The following is a 23690-nucleotide window of genomic DNA, read 5'->3' on the forward strand; positions in this document are numbered from 1 at the left end:
CAAGAAAGCCCTCTCCCCCTGCCCCAGGTCCATCCTGGGTCCCTCTTCTCACCCAGGAAGCTGTCGCATCTGAAAGATTAACAAGGCAAGCCCCCGCCCTACAGTGATTTCCCTACCCCTGTATGAATGACCCTACCATAGTGGGAAGAGGGTGGGTTCCATTCCTTCCCATCTCTGCTCCACCTCCTCACCCCCTCCCAATGTGGGAGCTTCTGGCTCCCCACCCCGCTGGGGGCATTACTGAAAGGGGCCAAATGGCCCTGGTGCCCCAACATGACAGCTTTGCCTACATGTCCACCCCCTCCTGCCCTTCACTGCAACCCACAGGGCCTCCTCATTGCACCATTCCTCCCAGATGGACCTTGCTACACACCTCTGGAGTGTCCCTGCTCCTGACCCAAGGTGGCAGCACCCTGCACCCCATCCCAGTCTCTCTCCTGGGGCCCTCCCACCCTGGCAGGCAGCCCTCCTACAATGGCCTTTCTCAATGGCTCTCAGAGGTGAGCTCTTGGCCCATGAGCTAAACAGGACCCACCCCAGTCTGGTCAGAGCTTGAGAGCACAGGCCACACCTCTTCCTCTCCCCACCATGGCATCTGTGGGCTCCACCAGCCTGACCTTCACAAGGCTGCAGGAAAACTTTACGCATACCATCTCCCTCCCTCCCCAGCCCATGTCAGCTGCCCCCAGAATGCCCCCTCCCCACTCTGGAAGCAGCAAGGATAGGTCCACCAGGGTGAGACATCACTTTGCCTCTGCCTGTCAAGTCCAGTCCTGTTGTGGCCCCTAGGGCAGGCCTCACTGTGCCCGAGGGAAAGGCCCAGGCTTCTCCATAGGAAGCTGGAGGTGGGGGGTAGTGGGGGGCCCAAGATGTCTGGCAGACTCCCAGACTAGCTCAGGAGAATCCTTGGACCTGGATACAGATGCCCCACCTGCTGGCAAGGGGCGCTGGACCCCAGGAGGGTGAGTGGCAGCCACAGGAGACATCAAGCCTCCCACCTCTTGGCCTGCCTCTTCCTGGCCTGGGCTGCTGCCCTTGGGGAGTTTGGCTTAGATGACAGGGCTCCTCAGCAGACAGGCGTCTCCTCATGGGCCCAGGTCTGCACGACTTCCTGAGTGCAGGTCTGAAAGCTGAGTGGAGTCCCAGCCCTGCTCCCTGAGGGGAGATACAGGCCTGGCACAGACAGCAGTCACCAGCCCCCTCACCTGCCCAGACCCTCAAGGGAGGCGGGGAGGGCCCCCAGCCCCCTGCCTCCCCACTCCAGGGCCCAGCTTCCCACAAGTCCTTGCTCATGTTCCTGTCGGTGACTCACTGTGGCTGAGGAAAAGTTTCTCTTTATTTCTTTTTAATTTTCTTATGGCTTCTATTTTCCCTGGCAGAGGATGTGGAGCTCAAATCTGATCCATGTGTGAGCCAGCTGAACTTGGGAGCTGTTCCCAGGGAAGTGACGTTCTAGAGCTGCCCCCTCCCCTGAGCCTCGGGCCTCCCTACTGGACACACTCAACTGGGGGCCACAGAACAAATTCCAAGACAGAAGTTTCGAGAACGATGATTCAGAGGCTCGCAGAGGACATTTATGGGTAAGAGCTTGCTCCATCCTACTCTGCCAGGACAGCAGGGCAGGGTCAGCACAGGGACAAGGAGGCCTGACTAGGGGTGGGGGTGAGGCGTGCTCCGAGAGCCCAGGTGGGTGGCCTTGGTCTCCTCAGGGAAGCGACAGGAGCTGGGAGTGAAGGGAGGGCCTTGGAAGAAAGAGGTGAGAGAAGGCAGAGCCCCCTGGGTCCTGCCCCTGCCCCCAGTTCGGGGCTGAGCCAGCAGCCCCCACAGCGCTCCTCCTCGGCTGCCTCCTGTTCATCATCTCAGGGCCTCCTGAGACAGACAACCTTGGTTCAGGGCTGAGTGCTGCTAAACTTGTCCCATAGGCTCCAGGTGTACTTTTCTTGCTTCCTCATCCCATCAAGGAGGAATGTTCTGGGAGCTCTGGCCTTGGGTGTCATACCCATCTGAAGCCAGCCAACACTTGCCCTTTGAGAAGCCACGTGGAAATACCAGGCACGCATGGCAGCACATGGCACCCATGGCAGACATTACTAATCGATCTGGGATTGTCTGACTAACCCATCTATGTACCACAACCCCACACCCCACCCCCCCCAATCAATGCGATAGATGGAGGCACAGGAAACACAGTTTTAAAAAACTGGGATCTGGTAAGAGGAAAGAGAGGAATGCCTGTTTGTCCTTGTTGGGATGTCAGCTTTTGGGAAAACAGTGTATCCCTAGAGGTCAAGCAATGTTCACCAAGGAAACAGTAAAAGAAACTATAGGGGAAGAGGTCTGCCCGAAAACATCTGTGGCTCCGATTCAGGTGGTGAGTGATCTGTTCCCATGGCAGGTTCCAGCACACAGCTTTGCACCCACCAACTCTCTCAGCTGGTGCACGTCCTCAGGAGTAGTGTCTTATCTGCTGCCTCCTGCCTCCTTTCTGGGGTTCTTAATCTGGGGTCCCTCCCTTTGCTGCTGGGAGTTCAGGAGAGGGCAAGAACGCCCTGAACTTGTATAGAAATTGCTGTGTCCGGGCTGAGTCCCTCCATGCCCCTGACAGCCCATTTCTATGAATGATGCATACAATTTAATAAAATGTGAAAGGCATCTCCTCCTTCCTTGCTCCATCTCTGACTCCCCTCCAAACTTGTCCTTGTATGTCAGTATCGTCGGAAGGGAGAGGCAATCTTAAATGGGGGATCCTACTTCCAACAGAGCAGTTAGCCGTCCTCAGGGCAGTTTTGCACCTGTCCCTGGCTACAGTGAATTCCCAAAGTGTGGTGTCTCCCTGAGGGCCAGCATAGGAACGGGCTCTCATGGACCTAGGGGGTTAGCTGAATGTCTGATTGAAGACTCCAGAGACAGGAAGGGATGGGTTGGGACTCTCCTGCGGGTCTGTAGAGGGGGTAAGGTCCCCGAGGCCAGAATCCATAGCTTAGCTCTGCTCTCAGGGTTCCCGCTCACCTCCAGCAGGCTCTGGGGCATCCCTGGGGCACCGCCTCCAGTTCCCATCTGGCTTGGGGGTGGTATTGCAGACAGAGCTGGGCAGGGGCGTCGGAGCCCTGCCACTAGCACCCTCAGGACCTCACAATCCCTCCAGCCCTCCTTCCCCTGGGCCTTCCTTCCTAGGCGCGGGGCCCAGGTCCGGGACACCGCCCGCAGTTCCCACTTCGGGAAGTGCCAAGCGCGCGCGGCGCCTGGACTGCTCAGCCCCCCCGCAGCCCCTCCGTCCACGCCCGGCTCCTCCTCCTCCTCCTCCTTCCCCCCGGGTGGGGGGAGCCGGCTCCGGAAGCCCCGGCGCCCCCGCCCCGGCCGCCACTGGCGCTTTGGAGAAGGCGGTCCGCGCGGGAGCGCGCCACGCGGGACCTGAGCTCCCAGCCGCCGCCAGCGCCTTGGAGCCCCCTGACCATCCCTGAGCCCCCACCGACCCCTGAGTCACTGCCTGGCCCGGAGCACCCCCGCGCCGCAAGCCGGAGTCCCCTACCCACCCCTAATCCTCCCACCCGCCCCTCCCCGGATCACCCCCCACCCCTCCCCTAACAACCCCCGCCTACCCCCCGCCGCTCCGGAGTCCCCTGCCCGCCCCTCCCAGGAGCCCCCTCCCCGCACCTCTCCCCCGGAGCCCCCTCCCCAGCGCCCCTGCCTCCCAGTGTGTGCTGTGACCATGGCGGCCCTGCTCGGGGCACCCCTGCTCGGCTGCCTCCTGGTGCTGCTAGCGCTGTGCCCCGGGGGGCGCCCGCAGACGGTGCTGACCGACGACGAGATCGAGGAGTTCCTCGAGGGCTTCCTGTCCGAGCTGGAGTCCGAGCCCCGGGAGGACGACGTGGAGGCCCCACCGCCCCCTGAACCCACCCTTCCTGCCCGCAAACCCCAGACAGGGGGCAAGCCGGGGGCGCGTCCGGGGGTGGCCGAAGAGGGTAAGAGCTTTGGGTAGGGGTGGCCCTTGGCGTGATGGGGGGCCGCCCGGACAGCCGTGCACCACAGGTGAGAATGGCGGGCCTCGGTAGGGTTTGGCCGATGTCCAGTCTGCCCAGCGTGAGGAGTGGATCCGTAAGGCACAAGAGAGCCCAGATGTCTGGCGGGACAGTGTGCCAGGCAGAGGTCAGCGCTGGCTGGTAGCCCTCTGAGGTTGGGGACACATCCAGCAGGTCCGCTACCCAGTGGATTGGGTCCTCCCAGTCCCTGTTGCACAGCCCGCAAACCCCTGGAGGGACTAGACTCGAGCTAACAGGGGACTCGGCAGCCCCCTCCCCAGGGTAGTGTGAAGGTGATGGGCCCTGCTGTCTCAATGGGGCCACTCAGCCTGATTGTGGCACACACTGTCTGTGCCACACCACTGCCAGAGACCCAGCATCCAGCCTCCCCTGGGAAGGATCCCCAGCGCTCTGCTGCCTGGCCTCCTACTCCAGGAGTACAGAGGCAGGGAATGGGCTGCAGAAGACCTCCTGTCTCCTCAAGGCTTCCAGGAGCAGCAGGCAGTGATCCAGGGTTATTGTGAGGATTAAATGAGGTGATACATCACCAAAGCATTTAGCCTAGTGCCTCTTATATAATCAGTTGTCAATAAATCTTAGCTGTTTATCATGACCTTCTGGAAGGTGGGCAAGGGTCTTGCTGATCTCTCTCCCAGGAGACTTCCAAGGCACCATCCATCATTCCTGAGGTCAGCAGCCCCTCCCCTTTGTCCTGCTCTAGATCTTTCCTGGCTCCTCCCCCACCCCGGGGGATGGGTTCTGGGACCCGTCTCAGCACCCCTCTCCATTCCAGGATTGCTGTCCCGGCCTCTTGCTTGCTGCTGGGGCAGCTCTATTTCTCCTGGCTGTCTGCATTTTGTAGATTTTCCTGTATTTCAGTCACGTGGCCCCCACAACTCCATTATATTTTCAGCGGCATTTGCTCAGGGTCCTGGAAGATTCCTACAGGCAACCCCAGGCCCTGCCCTTGCTCCCTCCCTCCCCCAGACTCTGAGATGGGCAGGCATCTGCAGTACTTGCCTGTCCCTCTGGCCTCTGCATGGCCCTAGGATACCCTGTGGTTATGGCTTCCAACCTGCCCCAGGCTCCTTAGTCCTGGACGGGGGATCATGCATGTGTATCCCTTTTCTGTGAAGCTTTTCTAGCTCCAGGGGGGCCCCAGGCCCATGCCCTTTACTTTGTGTGAGAGGAATGAGACTGCCTCCCCCTTCAGACTGGGTGCTCCTTCAGGCCTGGTGGCTTAGTCACCCTCTGCTCTTTCCATGACCAGTACAGAATAGTGAGCCCTGACTGGCCAAGGGGCCATGTGGAGAAAGAGTGGATTGTGAGGTGCTTCTTGGGCAGATGGGAGGATGAGGGCCTGCTCCTGAGAAGCTGAGCCAACCAGGCCAAGGTGTGGTGGTGATAACATGTCTCGCAGACAGAAAGCCTGGGTTCCAACCCCAGCTCTTCCATGACCACAAGTGGCTTAACCTCTCAGTTTCCTTGATTTGGGAAACACAGAACTACCAACAGCCCCTTTGCCCACCTTGCGTGGGATACCTAGGGCATAGAGGGAGCTCTTCATTGATTTGACCTGAATGTGCATCTTGAACAGTGCCTCCGGGAAAAGCTAAAGACAAAGGGAAGAAAGGGAAGAAGGACAAAAGCCCCAAGGCGACCAAGCAGCCCCCGGAGGGGTCCTCTAGGCCTCCCAAAAAACCCAAGGAGAAGCCACCCAAGGAGAAACCTCCCAAAGCCACCAAGAAGCCCAAGGAAAAGCCACCCAAAGCCACCAAGAAGCCTAAGGAGAAGCAGCCCAAGGAGAAGCCCCCCAAGGAGAAGCCCCCCAAGGAGAAGCCCCCCAAGGCCACCAAGAAGCCCAAGGAGAAGCCCCCCAAGGCCACCAAGAGGCCTCTAGCTGGGAAGAAGCTCTCCATCCCAACCCCCTCTGAAAGCCCGCAATGGCCACTGCCCCCACTCCTCAGCCCTGACCACGAGGAACTACCCCAGGAGGGAGGTGTGTACTGGGCTCTTCTGGGGTTCAGCGGCTCTGACCTTCTGGGCTGCAGAGGGGTGGTGGTGAGGGTGGGTCCCTGAGTCCCTGCCTCTTGCAGACCCTCAGACCAGATGGGTGCTGGGGCCTCATTGTTGTCATGGACACAGCAATTCAGCTGAGGCTCCCACAGTACCACTCCTTCCCTGGGGAGGGAGTGGTTGGTGGCCTCGTGGGTGGGGCTAGCTCTCCACGGTCCTGGGCTCTGACCCTTGAGCCCCCCAAGAGCCACCTGCCCGTGTGTTACTGGGCTGTGAGCCTGCAGGGTACCCCCCTGCTGGGACAGCAGATCCTCCCAGACAGCGGTGCCTGGATTCCCCAGAAAACTATCCAGCTCTCTGTCCCTCCAGAAGTGCCAGCAGGGCGCTAAGGGCCCAAGCAGCCCAGGCCTCCCTGGGAGTGAGCTGTTCAGAGGGTGTCAGCAGGGCCCAGGTCTTGTGGAGCCTTGCTGTGGAGCCAGTGGTCAGGGTAGGCCTCCCATCCACACGCCCCTGGGGTCTGTGTTGCAGGTGGACCCCTCCCAGATCCCTGGGGGGGTCCAGGAGAAGAGACCGACGTGGAGCACCAGCCTGGTGAGTGGGCACCAGCCACCTGGCCTCAAGGGACCAATCACCTTGGCCTGCTGGGTTTCCAGGGTGGGGCTAGGTGGGGGCATCAGGGAGTATCTTCCACGAGGTGGCCACAAGCACTCTCCCCCAGAGCCGGAGGAGGAGACGGAGCAGCCCACGCTGGACTACAATGACCAGATAGAGCGGGAAGACTACGAGGACTGTGAGTAGGGTCCACCGTCAGGGAGGCCCACCTGCCCTGCCTCCCCAGCTAGATCCTGACCCCTTGCCCGGGTTTATGATAGTCCACTCGGAGGCCCCACCTTCCCTGACCTTGGCCCGGCTCAGAGCCCACCCTCTGCCCTAGTTGAATACATCCGCCGCCAGAAGCAGCCCAGGCCACCCCCCAGCAGGAGAAGGCCAGAGAGGCCCTGGCCTGAGCGCCCTGAGGAGAAGGCTGAGCCGCCTGGGCGGGGCTTTGAGGCCCCAGAGGAGAAGATCGGTAGGATGTGGGCAGACTTGGGGTGGGGGTGCCAGGAGAGGGGGCTCTGGCCCACCCCTGCCTCCCACCTCCACAGAGCCGCCACCTCTGAAGCCCCTGCCACCCCCGCTGCTCCCCGACTATGAGGACGGCTACGTGATCCCCAACTACGATGACAGTGAGTGCCCAGGGCCCCCCGCCTGCCACAGCTGCATCCCAAAGCCAAGCCACCTGTATCTCCAGCTTGGTGGCAGTGACCTTACCAACCCCACTGTCCCCGCCACCCCCTCCAAGCTGCCTGCCCTCATCTGATCTCTTCCATCAGGCTGGGTCTTCCTGGCTCCTGAACTTAGCTCTTCCCTGTTGCCCTCTGTTCTGGCCTATTCTTCCTCAGCTCCGTGGGTGTCACTCTCTGACCCTCCTGAGCTCCGCCGGTCCTAGCCACCCCTCACCCCTCGGGACTTTCTTCCCTTCAAAGCTGCCGCCTTCCTCTCCCTCCTGCACGGTCCCTTTGGACTCCATTCCCTTCCTCATCTTGCCCACTGGGCTCCTGTGAACCTGGCTGGGAGCTGCTGGGGTGGGGTCCTGGGACCAGCCTCAGGCCTTCTCATCAGGACTCTCCCTCCCCACAGTGGACTATTACTTCCGGCCTCCCAAGCCCCAGAAGCCCGACACTGGCCTGGAAACAGATGAAGAGAAGGAAGAGCTGAGTGAGTGGACCCAGACTGTCCCCACCCCTGGGCCAGCCCCCAGTGCAGGCCTGACCCCCACAACACCTGCCTCCTGAACTCCGGGGCTAAGCCAACAGGACCCTCCCACCTTCCATCCTTCAGAGAAACCCAAAAAGGAGGGCAGCAGCCCCAAGGAAGAGGAGACAGATGACAAATGGACTGTGGAGAAGGGCAAGGACCCCAAAGGTGTGTCTCTGGGGGCTGGGGGCTCAGCCTACACAGCATGGGTCCTTGCGAGAGGCCAGCCAGACTCCCAGATGCTCTGGGACCCTTATCACTGCCTCCTCCCTTTGTTGCCCCCCAGGGCCCCGGAAGGGTGAGGAGTCGGAGGAGGAGTGGGCTCCAGTAGAGAAAATCAGTGAGTGAGGGGTGTAGAGGCTAGGGTGTGTAAGGACAGCGGGGGTTGGAGGGGTTGCAGGATGGATATGGGGACAGGGGTGTGGTGGGGGCTGTGGGTATGTGTGGGGGCTGTAGGGTGGGTATGAGGGCTGTGGGGCGGGGCAATAGCAGCTGGGTAAGCATGATGGGAGAAGTGACCCATCCAAGGCCACATGCGAGTCCCAAACCCAGATTTCCTGCTGGCACTCTAGGCCTCCAGGACTCTCTCCTGCTCTTAAAGTCCTGTGGTGCAAAAGGGAGAGACCCTGGAGTGTCTGCCCTGGGCCTGACCCCAGGGACAGAGCTCAGGGCACAAGGCAGGTGTGCAGATGGCCCTGATACAGACAATGCCTGTGACGGGTCAGGCCCTGGGGTGGCCGTCCCTGTGATTTCATGTAGGCCTCATGGCCCCTTGGCACCTGGCATCCTCAGCACATTCCCCGGAGGTGGAACCTGAGGCCCAAGGAGGGGAAGTATGGGCTGGGGTGGAGCTGCCCTAACTGGCACCTCCTGACGTGAGGGGAAGTGGGTACTGGGATCCTCCATTCTGGGTTTGGTGAAGGGAGGGACCGATGGAGGGGTGGAGCCAATGGGCCACTAGCCTGGGGTGCCGTGTCTCCAGAGTGCCCCCCCATCGGGATGGAGTCACACCGCATTGAGGACAACCAGATCCGGGCCTCCTCCATGCTGCGCCACGGCCTGGGTGCACAGCGAGGCCGGCTCAACATGCAGGTGGGTGTCAGATTGGGCCCTTCTCCCCGCTGCGTAGGGGCCCCCTGCACGCTCAGCCTCCCTGCTGTCCCTGACAGGCTGGCGACACTGAGGACGACTACTACGATGGGGCGTGGTGTGCTGAGGATGACTCCCAGACCCAGTGGATAGAGGTGGACACGAGAAGGACCACCAAGTTCACAGGCGTCATCACCCAGGGCCGCGACTCCAGCATCCAGTACGTCTGCTGGGCTCACAGGCACTCAGTAGGGATGGGTGGCTCTGAGTCCCGTTCAGAACCGTCTGAACCCCCTCTCCTTGGTTATGGCCTGTCAGCTCCCTGAGTCCAGATGAGCAAAGCAACCACCCACAGCCATGCAGCAGGCATGGCAGCCTCTCTAGACCCCCAGCTAGCCCCACATGTGCTAGCTCTGGGTTCTTGGGCTCAGAAGAGAGGGCTCAGGCCGCTTGAAGGCCTGGGCCTTAGCCTGGGGTGGGGAGAGCAGCCTTGCCCTGACCACCATCTGCCCCCCAGTGACGACTTTGTGACCTCCTTCTTCGTGGGCTTCAGCAACGACAGCCAGACGTGGGTGATGTACACCAACGGCTACGAGGAAATGGTGGGCACCTGAGCCCTTGGCTCTACCCTCCTCGTCTGGGCCACAGGTGGGTCTCCGCCGGGGTTGGGGGCTGCTCTTAGGCCTGCCTCTTCCCAGACTTTCCACGGGAACGTGGATAAGGACACGCCCGTGCTGAGCGAGCTCCCGGAGCCGGTAGTGGCCCGTTTCATCCGCATCTACCCACTCACCTGGAACGGCAGCCTGTGCATGCGCCTGGAGGTGCTGGGGTGCCCCGTGTCCCGTGAGTGCCTGGGGCTGGCAGGGGCACGGACGGGTGGCTGGAGCAACCTGGGGTGGGCTGGCAGGTGGACTGCTCAAGGTCCTGCCTTCTCTGCAGCTGTCCACAGCTACTACGCGCAGAACGAGGTGGTGACCACCGATGACCTGGACTTCCGGCACCACAACTACAAAGACATGCGGCAGGTGGGGTGCTTGTCCTGAGGCTGGGGTCCTGTCCAGGCACTGGGCTCAGGGCTAACAGGTGCTTCCCCACAGAACAGACAGGGCCGTGGGAGAGGCATGGTCACTGGGGGTGGGTTGGGGGCAGGGGGCAGGCTGTGTAACTCCCTGTCTTTTCTGGCACCCAGCTGATGAAGGTGGTGAACGAGCAGTGCCCCACGATCACCCGCACATACAGCCTGGGGAAGAGCTCGCGAGGGCTCAAGATCTATGCCATGGAGATCTCGGACAATCCCGGGGATCACGAGCTGGGTGAGGGCCCCTGCAGCCCCCAGGACCCCCTGGAAGCCTGGTCCTCCCCAAGCCCAACAGATAGAGGCAAGGCCCGGTATTGCAGCTGAGCCTGCACTGTTGATGTTGCCAGCTCACCACCTCTCACCTGTGTCTTTGGAGCCCCTCCTGGGCCCTGCAAGCCTCAGCCACTCCCAGTCTGGGAGTGAGGCCGGTTTGGGTCCTTCCTCAGATCCCCTGAGCCTCAGGCCTCAGGAGGCTGGCTGGTTGCTGAGGTTCCTACCCTCACAGGGGAGCCTGAGTTCCGCTACACAGCTGGTATCCACGGCAATGAGGTGCTGGGCCGAGAGCTGCTGCTCCTACTCATGCAATACCTGTGCCGCGAATACCGCGATGGGAACCCACGCGTACGCAGCCTGGTGCAGGACACGCGCATCCACCTAGTGCCCTCGCTGAACCCTGACGGCTACGAGGTGGCAGCGCAGATGGTGGGTGGAGGGAAGGGGGTCAGGGTGGGGCCTGGTGGGGCAGGGCTGGGAATGGGCTGCTGATGCTGACCCCCTCTTTCCCGGCTTCCCCAGGGCTCAGAGTTTGGGAACTGGGCACTGGGTTTGTGGACGGAGGAGGGCTTTGACATCTATGAGGACTTCCCGGATCTCAACTCGGTGCTCTGGGGAGCTGAGGAGAGGAAATGGGTCCCCTACCGGGTGCCCAACAATAACCTGCCCATCCCTGAACGCTACCTCTCTCCAGATGCCACGGTGAGGCCACAGCCTGGCCAATAGGGCCTGGGGGCAAGTCCCGGTAGAGCTTGGGACTTGGGGGTGGGTTGAGGGAGACTGAGCCCAGGTGCTGAGACTGCAGGGTCTCCGAGGGACCAAGGGGATGTGAGTACTGCTGAGGGGTCTGCATGGCAGATGATGGAGGCTGTGGACCAGACCTCTCCCCTGGCCACCCCCAGGTATCCACGGAGGTCCGGGCCATCATTGCCTGGATGGAGAAGAACCCCTTCGTGCTGGGGGCAAACCTGAACGGTGGCGAGCGGCTTGTGTCCTACCCCTATGATATGGCCCGCACACCCAGCCAGGAGCAGCTTCTGGCTGCGGCCATGGCAGCCGCCCGGGGAGAGGATGAAGAAGAGGTATCTGAGGCCCAGGAGACCCCAGACCACGCCATCTTCCGCTGGCTGGCCATCTCCTTCGCCTCTACCCACCTCACCATGACTGAGCCCTACAGGGGAGGATGCCAAGCACAGGACTACACTGGTGGCATGGGCATCGTCAATGGGGCCAAGTGGAAACCCCGCTCTGGGAGTGAGTTGGCCTGGGAGGGTCTGTGGTGGGGCATTTGGCATGGGCAGGGGTGACTGCGGCTCTGTGTCTGCCCCGCCCAGCTATCAACGACTTCAGCTACCTGCACACCAACTGCCTGGAGCTCTCCATCTTCCTGGGCTGTGATAAGTTCCCTCATGAGAGCGAGCTGCCCCGAGAGTGGGAGAACAACAAAGAAGCTCTGCTCACCTTCATGGAGCAGGTGTGGGGGCCACCGTGGGGACTGGCGGAGGGGTGGGGCAGCATTTGGGGAGAGGCTGGTGAAGGGCTGGGGGACCTCCTGGACAGGACAGGGAAACAGCCTGGGGGGAGGCCATGTAGACACCACCTTGCCTCCTCCCTGCAGGTTCACCGTGGCATCAAGGGGGTTGTGACAGACGAGCAAGGCATCCCGATAGCCAATGCCACCATCTCCGTGAGTGGCATTAACCACGGAGTGAAGACAGGTACACAAGTGTACAACTATACCCCACTTCCCAAGATGGGGGACCAAACCTATGCATGCCCTTGGCAAAACAAGTCTGGCCTGCCCTGCCCAGGAAGTCCCTGCTCCTCTGGATCCTGACCAGAGGGAGGGCTGGAGGGGCTGCAGGTTTCTCAGACAGAGGTGGGGCCTGGGAGGGAGGGGGCACTCCTAGATAGCCAAACCCATCCTCCCTCTGCAGCCAGTGGTGGCGATTACTGGCGTATCCTGAACCCTGGTGAGTACCGCGTGACGGCCCACGCGGAGGGCTACACCCCAAGCTCGAAGACCTGCAACGTGGATTATGACATTGGAGCCACTCAGTGCAATTTCATCTTGGCTCGCTCCAACTGGAAGCGCATCCGTGAGATCATGGCCATGAACGGGAACCGGCCCATCCCACGCATCGACCCATCGCGCCCCATGACCCCCCAGCAGAGGCGCATGCAACGCCGCCGCCTGCAGTATCGGCTGCGCATGCGCGAACAGATGCGGCTCCGACGCCTCAATGCCACCACGAGCCCAGCCACGACCCCCACATCGCCCCCTCCCACTCCAACACTGCTCCCCACTGCCGACCTTGCCCCCTCCCCAGCCCCAAGTTCTACACTGGGGCCCTGGCAGTTTCTACCAGAGACCACAGTCAATTGGGAGGAATCGGAAACGGAGACGGAGACGGAGACCTACACGGAGGTGGTGACGGAGTTTGGGACAGAGCTGGGGCCTGAGGAGGAGGAAGGGGAGGAGGGGGAAGGAGAGATGGTCACGGGCCCAGACTTCCCCTTCACCACAGTTGAGACCTACACAGTGAACTTTGGGGACTTCTGAGAACAGGTCTGCCAACGCACGAGCTCGCACCAGTAGTCACACTGCCCTGACCCGCTCCGCGGCCATCAGCACAGGGAAGGCCCCCCGGTGTGGGTTCTGCCAGGAGGGGGCATGAATGTGATGGAGACCTAAGAGCCAGGGTCACCTGCTTCTCCGCTGCAGGACTGGGATGGGGCTGGACGAGCAAGCCCCAGGGCAGACTTCTCAACCACTTGCCCAGGCCACACCAATAAACCAAGCTCACTGGCAGATGTATCACTGACCACTTGCCATCCTGACCAGCCAGGAGAGGGGAGGAGTAGGGAGGCTCCTTCCACAGGAGTGCCCCAGCCCCACACAGGGACTGCCCAGCTCAACACCAGTAAATAGTTAGGCTTTATTTACAGAGCCAAAGCTGTCATAGTGCTGACGCCACAGGGAAAGAATGGCCAGGGCTTCTCTGGACAAGGCTGCCTTTGTGAGTCAGGGACCCAGACCCAGGCCTCCCAGGTCTTCATCCTCTGCCCCGAAGCCTGAGAAGCTGATGGGCTGGCAGGCCAGGCTGCGCAGGTTCACGAGACAGGCGGTCTGGGTGGTGCTGAAGTCTGGGACAGCCACCAACAACACTGTCTGGTCTTCGGGGCCTGCAAAGAAGCCAGGTGGGAGCCCATCTTAGGTTCTGGGTGAGCCCGATCTCAAAGGGAAGTCACAAGAGGTAAACAGGAGCCCTCCCCCACCCCCTGCCATCAGCACCACGGAGCGCTGACCACAGAAGCTCCTTGAGGCCAGAAATGAAAAGGGCCAAGAACACTGTAAAGGTCCAAAGCTAGAGCCACACTGCCCAGGATAAGCTCTGGCAGGACAATTTCAGCCCTTGCAGAGCCTGGCCTGTCCACCCCACGGGGGCCTGGACACCCAACACAGGCCTTCTCTGTGAGCCTTGGGAGAGCATGTCCCTCATGACAGCCCAGGCCTGGGGCCCGCAGAAGACAGAACTTACCTTGGATGATTTTAGAGCCAAAGCTGGGGGTGTTGCCACAAAAGTAGACGTGAGGGCACTCCGGAAAGATAAATGGGTCGGTTTTATAGAAAGGGTAACAACCTGGAGGAGGACGAAGTACAGTTGAGAGTGGGACTTCTCAGCCTCACACAGGAGACATCTGCACGTTTGGGATGGGGCTGTCCCATGTAGGACATGGGGCACCATCCCATACATAAGACCCTGCAGCCGTCACAACAAAAATCCCTCCAGACTTGGCCCTGTGACCCCAGAGGCAGGGCAGTGTGTTGTGCTGCTGCCGCCTCTGTCCTTCTCGGTGGGCAGGGGGCAGGGTGCGGGACTCTTGACTGGCTCAAGCTCCCAACATGCTCCCACAGCCTTCAGCCCTAAGTAGGGCCTTGGCCATAAACAGAGATAAAGACTCCAGAGTAGCTCCCAAAACAAAGGTCACGCTTTGGGGCTTTTCCTCAGACAGGTCATAGCAAGGCTGGTGGGTGCAAATCCATGCTGGGAACCCTCTGAGCATCAGTGGAGCCCCTTTGGTCTTCCCCGACCCTTTGCTCCCACCTCACATGTCTAAGCCCCGTTACCTAGGGTGTCAGGGGCTGTGGGGCTGATGTGCCGGACTTGCAGCGTCCACTCCAGGATCTCCAAGTGATCCTCCATGCTGCTGTATCGGAAGATGTCACTCACGTTCTGTCCCGACGTCCCCAGGAATCTGCAAGTCAAGGCTCGGCTGACCCCACCCTGGGGGGGCCATCATCTGTGCTCCTCCCACAACAGCTGGCCCGGCGCCCTCATAGCAGGTTCCCAAACCCCGCTTGAAAAAGAGCCCAATCCCAGGTGGGCTTTCTTGCACCCCTGGGCCCCATCCTCCCCTCTTGCTGTCACCAAGGCAAAAGGCCAGGGATCAGGCTGGAGTGGGGCTACCTGACTCCATCGATGGTGGCCTGGTAGGGGTTGGTGACCAGCTGGAGCGTGGAGTAGGCAGTGGCCAGAGGGAACATGCAGGGGTGCAGGGGCTGCTGGGGAAGCGTGTAGTTTGTTGGGTCAAATTCGCCTGGCATCACATCCACGGGCACGGAGGCCTGGAGGGCACAGGGGCAGGGGAGCCTGTGGGGCCCAGTGCCCTCCACAGTCACCCTGCTGGAGTCCACTCCCCCTGCCCACCTTTCAGTGCCCATCTGCACCGCCAGACACTCCTGGTCCCAGGCGCTGGCCTGACCCAGCTCACTCACGCTCAGCTGCAGAAGGATTTCGTCCAGCATCTTGACAGCCTCCACACTGGCAGCCTGGGTTTTCTTGGTCAAGTACTTGGCCTGGGAGTAGAAGTACATACACAGGCTGTCAGGTCTCAAGGGAGACTTAGATCAAAGGGACACCCAGAGCCCCTGCCAGGAGGCTGAGAGCAGAGCAAAGCCTGACTTATCGAGGGACAGTAAGAGTTCTGGGCCTCTGTCCCCACACTACCCTCAGGAGGGAGGTTTGAGAACGAGGCTGGGTCCCAAAGCACCAGAGGTTCCTGGGTCATCAGATCTGCAAGACCCCATACCCAACCCTCCGTGGGGAAAGAGAGGCTTGAATGCAGGCAGGTGGGCACCATACCTTGTTGATGGAGTCTCTGCTCTGCGTGTTGTGGCTGAGGAGGTTCCCGGCAAGGATGACCCGGGAGACGTGGGCGGCACTGCACTGCTCCCCTTCATCCCCAAGCTGCCCTGTCACCACGTCCACCAGCAGCTGGGTGCCCAGCAGGCTCTCGCCCCCGCCTCCACCCAGGCCCAGACCAGACACCAGCAGCACAAACCTGCCAGAGAAGTCGGGGTCCTCTTGGGTGCTGGGAAAGTAAGGGGATGTCCCAAGAGGGCTGTTTGGAGCTACTGGTGAGGCTCCTCACCATCACAAGGAAGCAGGGGGGATAGAGGCAGCGACTGTGACTCCCCTGGACCACTGCCTGGACCCTGGGCCCCAGCTCCTCACCTGTCTGTGTCGAGGGGGCATGCAGGCTTCTGAGGGGCAAGCCCTGCAAAGCAGTGGTCCTCCACCAGGAACTTTCCATCATCTCCTGCAGAGCCCAGCACAGCCAGGACCGTTCCTGGGGAGGAGCAGGATCAGGTCTGGGAGGAGCCTCCGAGAGGCTACCACCCAACACGCTACCATAGTCTAACTCTCTCCCTAAACCCAAATTCATTGCTCCGGGAATGCAAGTGTGAGCCAGCACCCAGATGCACAGGCCACCCCCTCTCTACTCCCTACCTGTGACCAGCTTTGACACATCAATGGTGCCCTCCAGTTTGATACGCTGCAATTCATCTTCCAAGATCAGTTCATCATCTGGGTGGATGTATTTGCTCCGAGGAGGCTGGGGGAGCAGGTTGTGCTGGAATTCAAAGATGGCAGTGGTCATGAGGCCAGGGCCCAGCAAGGCTCCGGTGCTCGATCAGTGAGATGGCCCTGCAGCCAGCAACCCTATGGCAGAGGCCCAGCCCTGATTCTCTGGATCCAAGGCAGGTAGCCCCATCGTGCCCTCTGGGATGGGAACATTGTTCTGGGGATGACGTGTGTGAGCCAGCTGGCCTTACCTCTTCGCTGACCTCCCGTAGGATGGAGGGCTGGAGTGGCATGGCCTTGAAGAGGGTCCCCACCACACAGCACTTCTCCCCGGGCTGCAGTTCACACAGCTTCTTCACTAGGACTCCACTGCCTGTGCTCAGAGAGAATGTGCTCAGCACAAAGAGAATGTGCTCAGAGACCAGGTGGCCCTCCTCTGCCCCATGAAGCACTGGCCCAGTCCTCACTGAGCACTGTGGCCCTAGGGCCCTGTTCTCCACCAAGAGGGAGAGAACATCAAATGCAAGGACCCCCTGGACCTAAAGGATCGACCCCAGGAGGACAGAGGGGCTCTGGATGCTGGGTGTCCTTGCAGGAGAGGCAGACATGCAGAGAAGGCAACGTGAAGATGGTGCAGGGGCAGAGACCAGAGGGATGCGGCCACAGGCCAGCAGTGCGGGGTCAGTCACCAGAGGCTAGAAGGGCCAAAGAAGGATCAGAGGGAGCGTGGTGCTGCCGACACCTGGATTTCGGACCCCTGGCCTCCAGAGCTGGAAGGGAATACATTTCTGCTGTTTGAAGGCACTCAGTTTTGGCCTTGTTGTTTATGACAGCAGCCATGGGACGCTAATGCAGAGTTCCCTCACTTATACCTAAAGTATAACACTGATTTTTAGAAAGAGGTATGCCAAGTCTCAACACAGCCCTGCTTGGACAACACTATAATTTCCTTTGCAAGTCTATTTTATCGACCCCACAAGTGCCTTGTCTTCTGAAAAGAGATACCCTAAATTCAAACTTCATATACCCATCCACCCTGTTCTGTTCTTTGTAAAGTCAGACAGCCCTGTTCACTCTGAGCTCCTGAAATCCCAGAGAGAACAAACAGGAAGCGTCAGGGATGAGGAGCAAGACAGGCGTGGGAGAGCCATGGAATGCAGGGGTCACTTGGGTGGGCAAGAGGGAGGAGCCAAGGCCCCAAAGGCCTGAGAGTTTGTTAGGACTTAGACCCTAAGCCTGGAGGAAACGCTAACAGGGTTATGGGATGATGTGGACTTGGGACCAGCCCTTTCATTAGCTGGGTTCTCCAAAACAAGCCCTTCTTGCCCTAACCCGAACCAATAACATTCCACAGATCTACACCCTGGGGAGCAAAGGAGAGTAATTCAGAGTAAGATAGGGAGGGTGGCACAATGCCGCCATTCTAGATAGAATGCCAGACACCAACGGGAACAACAGATCTCAAAGCCGTGATATCCACTGAGCCTTCACTCAGCCCCAGGGAGCTGTGCCCAGCCCTGAGCCTGGAGCTCTTCTACCCCCGACAACATATCACTGGAGATATTATCACACACTACCTGGCTGAGGAAACTGAGGCACAGAGAGATTAAGTAACATGTCCAAGGCTACACAGCTGAGATCCAACATGCACGTCTGAGCACCAGGCAGAACTGCACACCCCTGTGCTGACAGGAGGACATCCATCCATTCCAGCCTGTGGGCACCAGGCCAGGCTCCAGCACAGAGAGTGAACCCGAAGGCCCATCCTTGCTCTCACTGAGCTTCCGGTGCAGAGGGAGAGGCAACAGCAGGAGATGAGGGATCCACTGCTGGGACAAGTGCCACGAACAGACGGGAGCGAAGGCAGTAGATGCCGAGAAGGCCCTCCTGGCCCAGGCAGCCTCTCAAGGCACAGGACTTTTAAAGTGAGGTCGTGAAGGAAGCCTGGGGATGGAGTATGCCAGATGCAGGGAGAGATGACAGCAAGAAAGGGCTTGAGGTGTTCAGGAAACTTGTGAGTAGAGACGAACTCTGCCAGAGGCTGAGCTCTGGGGAGGAAACCCGGCCACATGGAGAAGCCACGTGGTGAGTGAGGGATGCTGCCCCACTGTCCTTCATCCAGTCAAGGCCCCACTTATCATGGGCTCCTGTCCGAATTCCTGGCCCTACTCTGTGAGCAGAATAAAACAGCTGTTTCCTGTTACTGGGCAGCTTTGTGAGAAGAGAGACCTGGTACCACAGCAGGTTAAAAGGTGACATTGACCTTGGCTCGAGGAGAATGTCTTTGAGGATGTCAAGGAAAGCAAGAGAAAGGCCAGAGGAAGGAGACCCTTCTTATGTGGCGGAGAAAAGGTGAATAATACTTCTGCCTGAAGTAAAGAAAACGGAAAACATCTTTAATATGATGATGTAGCTAGGAGAATCCCAGGGACGGGGGAGCCTGGTGGGCTGCCGTCTATGAGGTCGCACAGAGTTGGATACGACTGAAGCGACTTAGCAGTAGCAGTAGCTAGGAGACTGGGTCACGTATTCGCCTGGCTGCCTATAATATTAATAAAACCAGAGCTTCCCAGGTGGTGCAGTGGTAAAGAATCTGCCTATCAATGCAGGAGATGTGGGTTCCCTGGGTCAGGAAGATCCCCTGGAGTGGGAAATGGCAACGCACTCCAGTATTCTTGCCTGGAAAATCCCATGGACAGAGGAACCTGGTGGGCTACAGTCCATAGGGTCACACAAAGTCAAACACAACTAAAGTCACTTAGCACACATGCACACAACCCAGCTGACCTGACGGGATAGAATGGACCTGGGAGCCAGAGCTTTACAAAGCTTTTCAAGTGCTTCCAATGTGCGACCTGGGCTGAGACCCAGCATGCCTGGTGCCAGGTGGCGGTTGGGGGTGGGGGGAAGGCAATAAAAATGAGTAAGACACAATTTTACCTACAAAGTTTCTGTTTAAAGGCACAACAGATTAATTCAAAACTACATGGAAAGCCACTCTTTTTTGTTTTTTTTTGCTCACCACGTGGCATGTGGGATTGCAATTCCTCTACCAGGGATCGATTCCAATTCCTCTTCCATGCCTCCTGCATTGGAAGCGTGGAGTCTTAACCACTGGACCAGCAGGGAAGTCCCAGAAGCCACTCATAAATATTAAGAACGGGGTGATGCAGCATCACCCGAAAGTTGAATGTGGTGCAGGGTGGGGAGGGTGGGAGTCCTGCTTCACCTGGAATAACTTAAAGCAGGAGAGATCACCAAGGAAGAACCAGGAAGAAAGAAGAAGGTCTGCACTGTCCAGGTCACTTGATTAGGAAAGAGAGACGACCCCAAGGGGCAGGAAATACATATCCAACAAACCTGGAAGCATTTCCCCAACCTCATTACTTACCCCAGCGCTGCTGGGCCCTGCTCACCAGGAAGGGCCTCATCTGGATGAGACGGGTGGCATAAATGTGGGCATACTGCCGGCTAAAGCTGCGCTCTCCCAGCCGGAAGGGCTGCGAGGAATTGGTGTAAGTCACCACAGGCACCCTGGCAAAAGTGGCATTGCTGGCTGATGGCGGAGACAGCAGAGTGTGGGCCCTCTGGGCAGCCTGCTCAGAAAACATGGCCCTGCTTGATGTGTCCAAGCCAAGGAGGAGGTGGTCCCTGTGAAAACACAAATGCAGTCCTGCAACCCCAGCCCACATGCACAGCAGACGGCCAGAACAGCACCTGGAACTTACTGTGTTGGCTACCCATGTCTCACCCAGGAACCTGCATCCAAAAAGGGAGATGGAGCAAGTTAGGGAATGCCTCTCCCACCTAGAGCTCTCGAAACCCGGCTCAAGTGTCCACTGCCCGTTCCACACATCTACCTGGATGACTATCAGGGCTTCAAGCTCCACACGCCCCACATGAGGGGATTCCTCATCTGCCCCCATCCAGCTCCCTGGCACCTGCCCCATTTCAGGGCGTGAAGACAGCCTTATTATTATACAAGCCTACCATAAAATAATAAGCTTATGATTAAATAACAAAACATACATCAGTCACTCCTCTGCTCAAAACCCTCCAAACGGCCCCCGTTTCATGGAATAAAACCCCAGGTTCCTACAGTGGCCTCAGAGATCGGCCCCACTGGTCCTGCCCTCCTGCCCACCCCGCCCCCACAACCAGGAGAACTGCTCTCCTCCCTCCCATACAAGCATGGTCCACTGCCATCTCTCCTTCAGGTGTGCTCAAACCTTCTCCTGCATCCCTCCCCTGGCATGTCTGCTCCTCCAATGTTTATTGTTTTTCATAGCATTTACCTTTCAACAAACAATACCTTTTAAGCTTATTGTCTGCCTCCTCTGAGTAGAATTAGAGCTCTAGGAGACCAGAGGTAGCAGCATTTAAGCCCACTTTTCAAAAGCAGCCCCGAGCCTGAGTGAGATGTGCCAAGAACGTCAAATCAACAGCAGGTCCTAAGATCAATACGTGGAGCAGCTCAGTCTATACAGGCGTGCAGGGATGATAACAGTTCGCATGTAATGGGTTAAATAGTATGTGGTACTAAAACCGGTATCTAACCCCACCGCGTTTTTTTACAGCTCTAAGTGGCTTGAATTCTGTCCCTATCGAACAGATACTGGGCCGGAACTGTATCTGAATTAACTTTCTGCCCCAAAGTGCAGAGCAGTGGCAGCACTCCGGCCGCAATCTGCACTCCGGCCGCAATCTCAAAGGAGCCGCTCGGTCTGAAGCCCCAGACCACGGCCCCAGCACGCACCCTGGGGCCGTCTTGGGGGTACAGCAAAGACCCTGCTCAGACTTCCCTCGCGAGATGCCGCTTAACCCGCCGCCACGCGTGGACACCAAGAGAGCTAGCCCACCCCATCTCCACGAGGTCCAGGGAAGCAAGACCCTACTCACCTCTCCGCACGCCACGGCCCCGCCCCCTGCCGGGCGCCATCTCCCGCCAATCCGCGCGCCTTGCCCCGCCCACAGAGGCATCCCACCAATCACCGAGCGTTCCACCATGCTTTTCACCGCGGGACCCGCCCGCCACCGCGCACCGCCTCCCGCCACTCCGCGCACCTCGCCCCACCCTTGCTGTATCTCGCTAGTCCCGCGCGGTTTATTATGCTAATCACTGCGGGGCCCGCCCACCGCCTCGCCCCGCCCCCTGCCAATCCGCACGTTCACTGCGCAAGCCAAGACACGTACCCCGCCCCTTAGCCCTGCGCGTGCGCAGGGTTACGCCCCACAGGTTGCTGGGCAACGAAGGGGGTGGGGGCCAGTGGCTAGGGACCCGTGCGCATGCTTGTGCGCACTGTCGTACAGACCTCGGCCCTTCGTCAGACTAGTCACCTCGCGTTCTCGAGAACTGGCGCTCTTTGCGCCACCACAGGACCCCTCTGGGGTGCCCGCCTCTGCAGTGGGCACTGCTGACAACAGGGTGGGCGGACTGAGGCCAATGGTTGCAGCGATTACTCCGCCGCAGGCCCGAGGAGTAGATGGGGCACTGGGATACTGGAAGTCGGGAGAGGCCTTAGAGTTAGGGTCAGGACTAGGGAAACTGGCTGTCTAAGGCCCTACGCACAGGGTTACCAGGCCTCCCAGCCTCCGCCCAAAACTCCTCAGTCTCTGTTGTCCTCACTGCCCCTCACCTTTCTCACTCCTGCCTACCCACCAAGACTTTCCCATGCCATCCTCCACTTCATGGGGGCTCTTTTCCGCATCTCCACCAATCCACAGAATTCCTAAACGAGCCCTAGTGGCCCTTCCGCATGAAGCTTCCTATTGGCTTCAACCAGAGCCGGGATTCAGTCTCAGGCCTTTCTGGTTCACTCTGCATCTGTTTCCCAAGTACCGGTCTTGTTTTTGGAACAAAGTAGGAAATGGCAACCCACTCCAGTGTTCTTGCCTGGAGAATCCCAGGGACCGGGGGAGCCTGGTGGGCTGCTGTCTATGGGGTCGCACAGAGTCGGACAAGACTGAAGCTACTTAGCAGCAGGAGGAGCAGCAGGTAATAGTTAAAGATAACACATAAAAGCCCTTTCTGTGGACCTGACACTGTTTTAAATTCTTGACACATACTAATTCAACTAATCCTCAAATAACGCTTTGAAAATGCGGAAACTGAGGCACAGGTCACATGGCAGGATTCACCATGTGAGTAATAACCAGGATTCACCCCGAGGCAGCCTGACTCTTTGCCCTAACATGTATGTGTTCTGGCCCTCCTCTTGTGCAGGTCAGCTGAACTTCCCATCTAATTACCCGTTACTTCATTTTGCCCCTGTCATTTAATTAGGCATTTGTCAAACATCCAATTAGACTGAACTGGATAAGTTTGCCCTCAGAGGATGTGTGGAAACAGTCTCGTTCACTTACCGCAGTGCTTGGCACGTAGAGACTCCCAAATTTTCTTATATTTATAAGATATAAATAAATATAAATAGATGAGCACTTTTGGGGTGCGTATTATATACTAAGTGTCTTAAGAGTAAGGCAGGTCAGGTCCTAGGATTTCCATTTTACAGAAAGATTCACAGTTGCACAAGGTCACACAGCCAGGTAACCGGGACCAAAATTGGAACCAACCTGCCTGATTATCTTGCTCAGACATGAAGCTGGGTAGCCTCTCCACTGAGCTCTGCTCCTGGCAGGCCTGTGTCAGGCACACAGTTGGGGCAGCTAAGGGCGTCTGGGAGAGACCCTGAGACAACAGCCACAGTAGGCATGATGGTGGCTGGGAAAGGGGGGATGGACAAGTGGGTATAGTTCCATGGGTGGCTTGCACTTCCCAACTGTCTTCCCCTGGCTGTCTGTAAGGATGGACGGGCTAAAGTGTTGACTTTTTAGGCCTCCCTGGCAGTCATTGGTGATGGTGAGATCAGACCTGGCAGAGACATAGGGGAAGTCTGGCAGGGATGGTTAGGGCAGGGGGTGTGCTGCGTGCGGAGGCAGGCTGGGCTTCTGAGAAATCTGGTTTTGTGATAAAAAGGAAAAGCACAGGCCTGGAGGGGAGGGGAGTTTGTGGGGAGACTGGGTATATATATTTGTTTGGCTGAGTCCCTTTGCTGTTCATCTGAACCAATCACAACATTGTTAATCAGCTGTGCCCCAATACAAAATAAAAGTTTAAAAAAGAAGAGACATCAGAGAGCTTTCTCTCTCTTTACCACATGAACATCAAGAGGTCATCTGAGCACACAGTACTTTCTCTACAAACAGGGAAGTCTTCATAGAACCCAAGTGTGCTGGCATCCTGATCTGACTTCTAGCTTCCAAAACTATGAGAAAATAAATTTCTCTTGGGTAAAAAAAAAAAAAAAAGGAGGAGGAGAACCACAGCCTACTCCCTTTCCTCCTTCTTCCTGTAATGAATAGAGTTCCTGGCAGTGTCCTACCAAAGATGCCAACCCGTATACCACTTAGCTACTGGATTAGGACCAGCAATTGCTAACTTATTTCACTTTAACAAAGGAACCCTTATTTGTTTTCTCCACTTTGAGTTTTCTGAATGTGAAACCAAGCATGTTCTTAAATAAATTATGTAAGGACTTCCCTGGTTGT

At 58.4% G+C, this 23690-nt stretch overlaps 2 protein-coding genes across 6 annotated transcripts; one reads left to right on the forward strand and one right to left on the reverse strand.

The window, feature by feature from the left end:
• The first annotated feature begins 1471 nt into the window (after positions 1-1471).
• Positions 1472-13090, forward strand: AEBP1 (AE binding protein 1). Its single transcript, XM_027539222.1, has 22 exons — positions 1472-1580; positions 3175-3962; positions 5617-6018; positions 6564-6626; positions 6754-6825; positions 6970-7104; positions 7181-7261; positions 7716-7793; positions 7917-8000; positions 8119-8172; positions 8815-8924; positions 9002-9141; positions 9439-9523; positions 9620-9764; positions 9861-9946; positions 10111-10234; positions 10505-10701; positions 10795-10974; positions 11175-11526; positions 11607-11746; positions 11891-11990; positions 12210-13090. Exons 2-22 carry the CDS (start codon positions 3710-3712, stop codon positions 12833-12835), a joined length of 3507 nt encoding a protein of 1168 aa, XP_027395023.1. The 5' UTR covers positions 1472-1580; positions 3175-3709; the 3' UTR covers positions 12836-13090.
• A 101-nt stretch (positions 13091-13191) lies between these two features.
• On the reverse strand, positions 13192-21157 carry POLD2 (DNA polymerase delta 2, accessory subunit). Of its 5 annotated transcripts, none has more exons than XM_027539227.1 (11): positions 21042-21157; positions 19534-19793; positions 16394-16515; positions 16068-16191; positions 15792-15906; positions 15420-15618; positions 15053-15133; positions 14745-14902; positions 14405-14532; positions 13815-13916; positions 13192-13458 (listed from the first exon to the last, which is right to left on the reverse strand). In XM_027539227.1, the coding sequence occupies exons 2-11, from the start codon at positions 19751-19753 to the stop codon at positions 13298-13300; spliced, it is 1410 nt and encodes a 469-aa protein (XP_027395028.1). In that variant the 5' UTR covers positions 19754-19793; positions 21042-21157; the 3' UTR covers positions 13192-13297. The 5 variants fall into 5 exon arrangements, with proteins under 5 accessions (XP_027395028.1, XP_027395025.1, XP_027395026.1 ...); XM_027539224.1 differs by having other exon boundaries at positions 15420-15648; positions 21042-21117; XM_027539225.1 differs by lacking the exon at positions 21042-21157 and adding an exon at positions 20899-21028 and having other exon boundaries at positions 15420-15648.
• Between the last annotated feature and the right edge of the window lie 2533 nt (positions 21158-23690).

The sequence above is a fragment of the Bos indicus x Bos taurus genome, chromosome 4 (genome assembly GCF_003369695.1).
Source record: "Bos indicus x Bos taurus breed Angus x Brahman F1 hybrid chromosome 4, Bos_hybrid_MaternalHap_v2.0, whole genome shotgun sequence".
In the NCBI taxonomy this organism is placed as follows: Eukaryota; Metazoa; Chordata; class Mammalia; order Artiodactyla; family Bovidae; genus Bos; species Bos indicus x Bos taurus.

Coding starts and splice junctions, on each gene's coding strand:
- AEBP1 (XM_027539222.1), top strand. CDS start 3,710: ATGGCGGCCCTGCTCGGGGCACCCCTGCTCGGCTGCCTCCTGGTGCTG. Junction 9,765..9,860: donor GCTGGGGTGCCCCGTGTCCC/GTGAGTGCCTGG, acceptor CCTTCTCTGCAG/CTGTCCACAGCTACTACGCG. Junction 10,975..11,174: donor ACCTCTCTCCAGATGCCACG/GTGAGGCCACAG, acceptor GGCCACCCCCAG/GTATCCACGGAGGTCCGGGC.
- POLD2 (XM_027539224.1), bottom strand. CDS start 19,753: ATGTTTTCTGAGCAGGCTGCCCAGAGGGCCCACACTCTGCTGTCTCCG. Junction 14,903..15,052: donor AAATCCTTCTGCAGCTGAGC/GTGAGTGAGCTG, acceptor TGTGCCCTCCAG/GCCTCCGTGCCCGTGGATGT. Junction 13,917..14,404: donor CACAGCCCCTGACACCCTAG/GTAACGGGGCTT, acceptor GTCCTCCTCCAG/GTTGTTACCCTTTCTATAAA.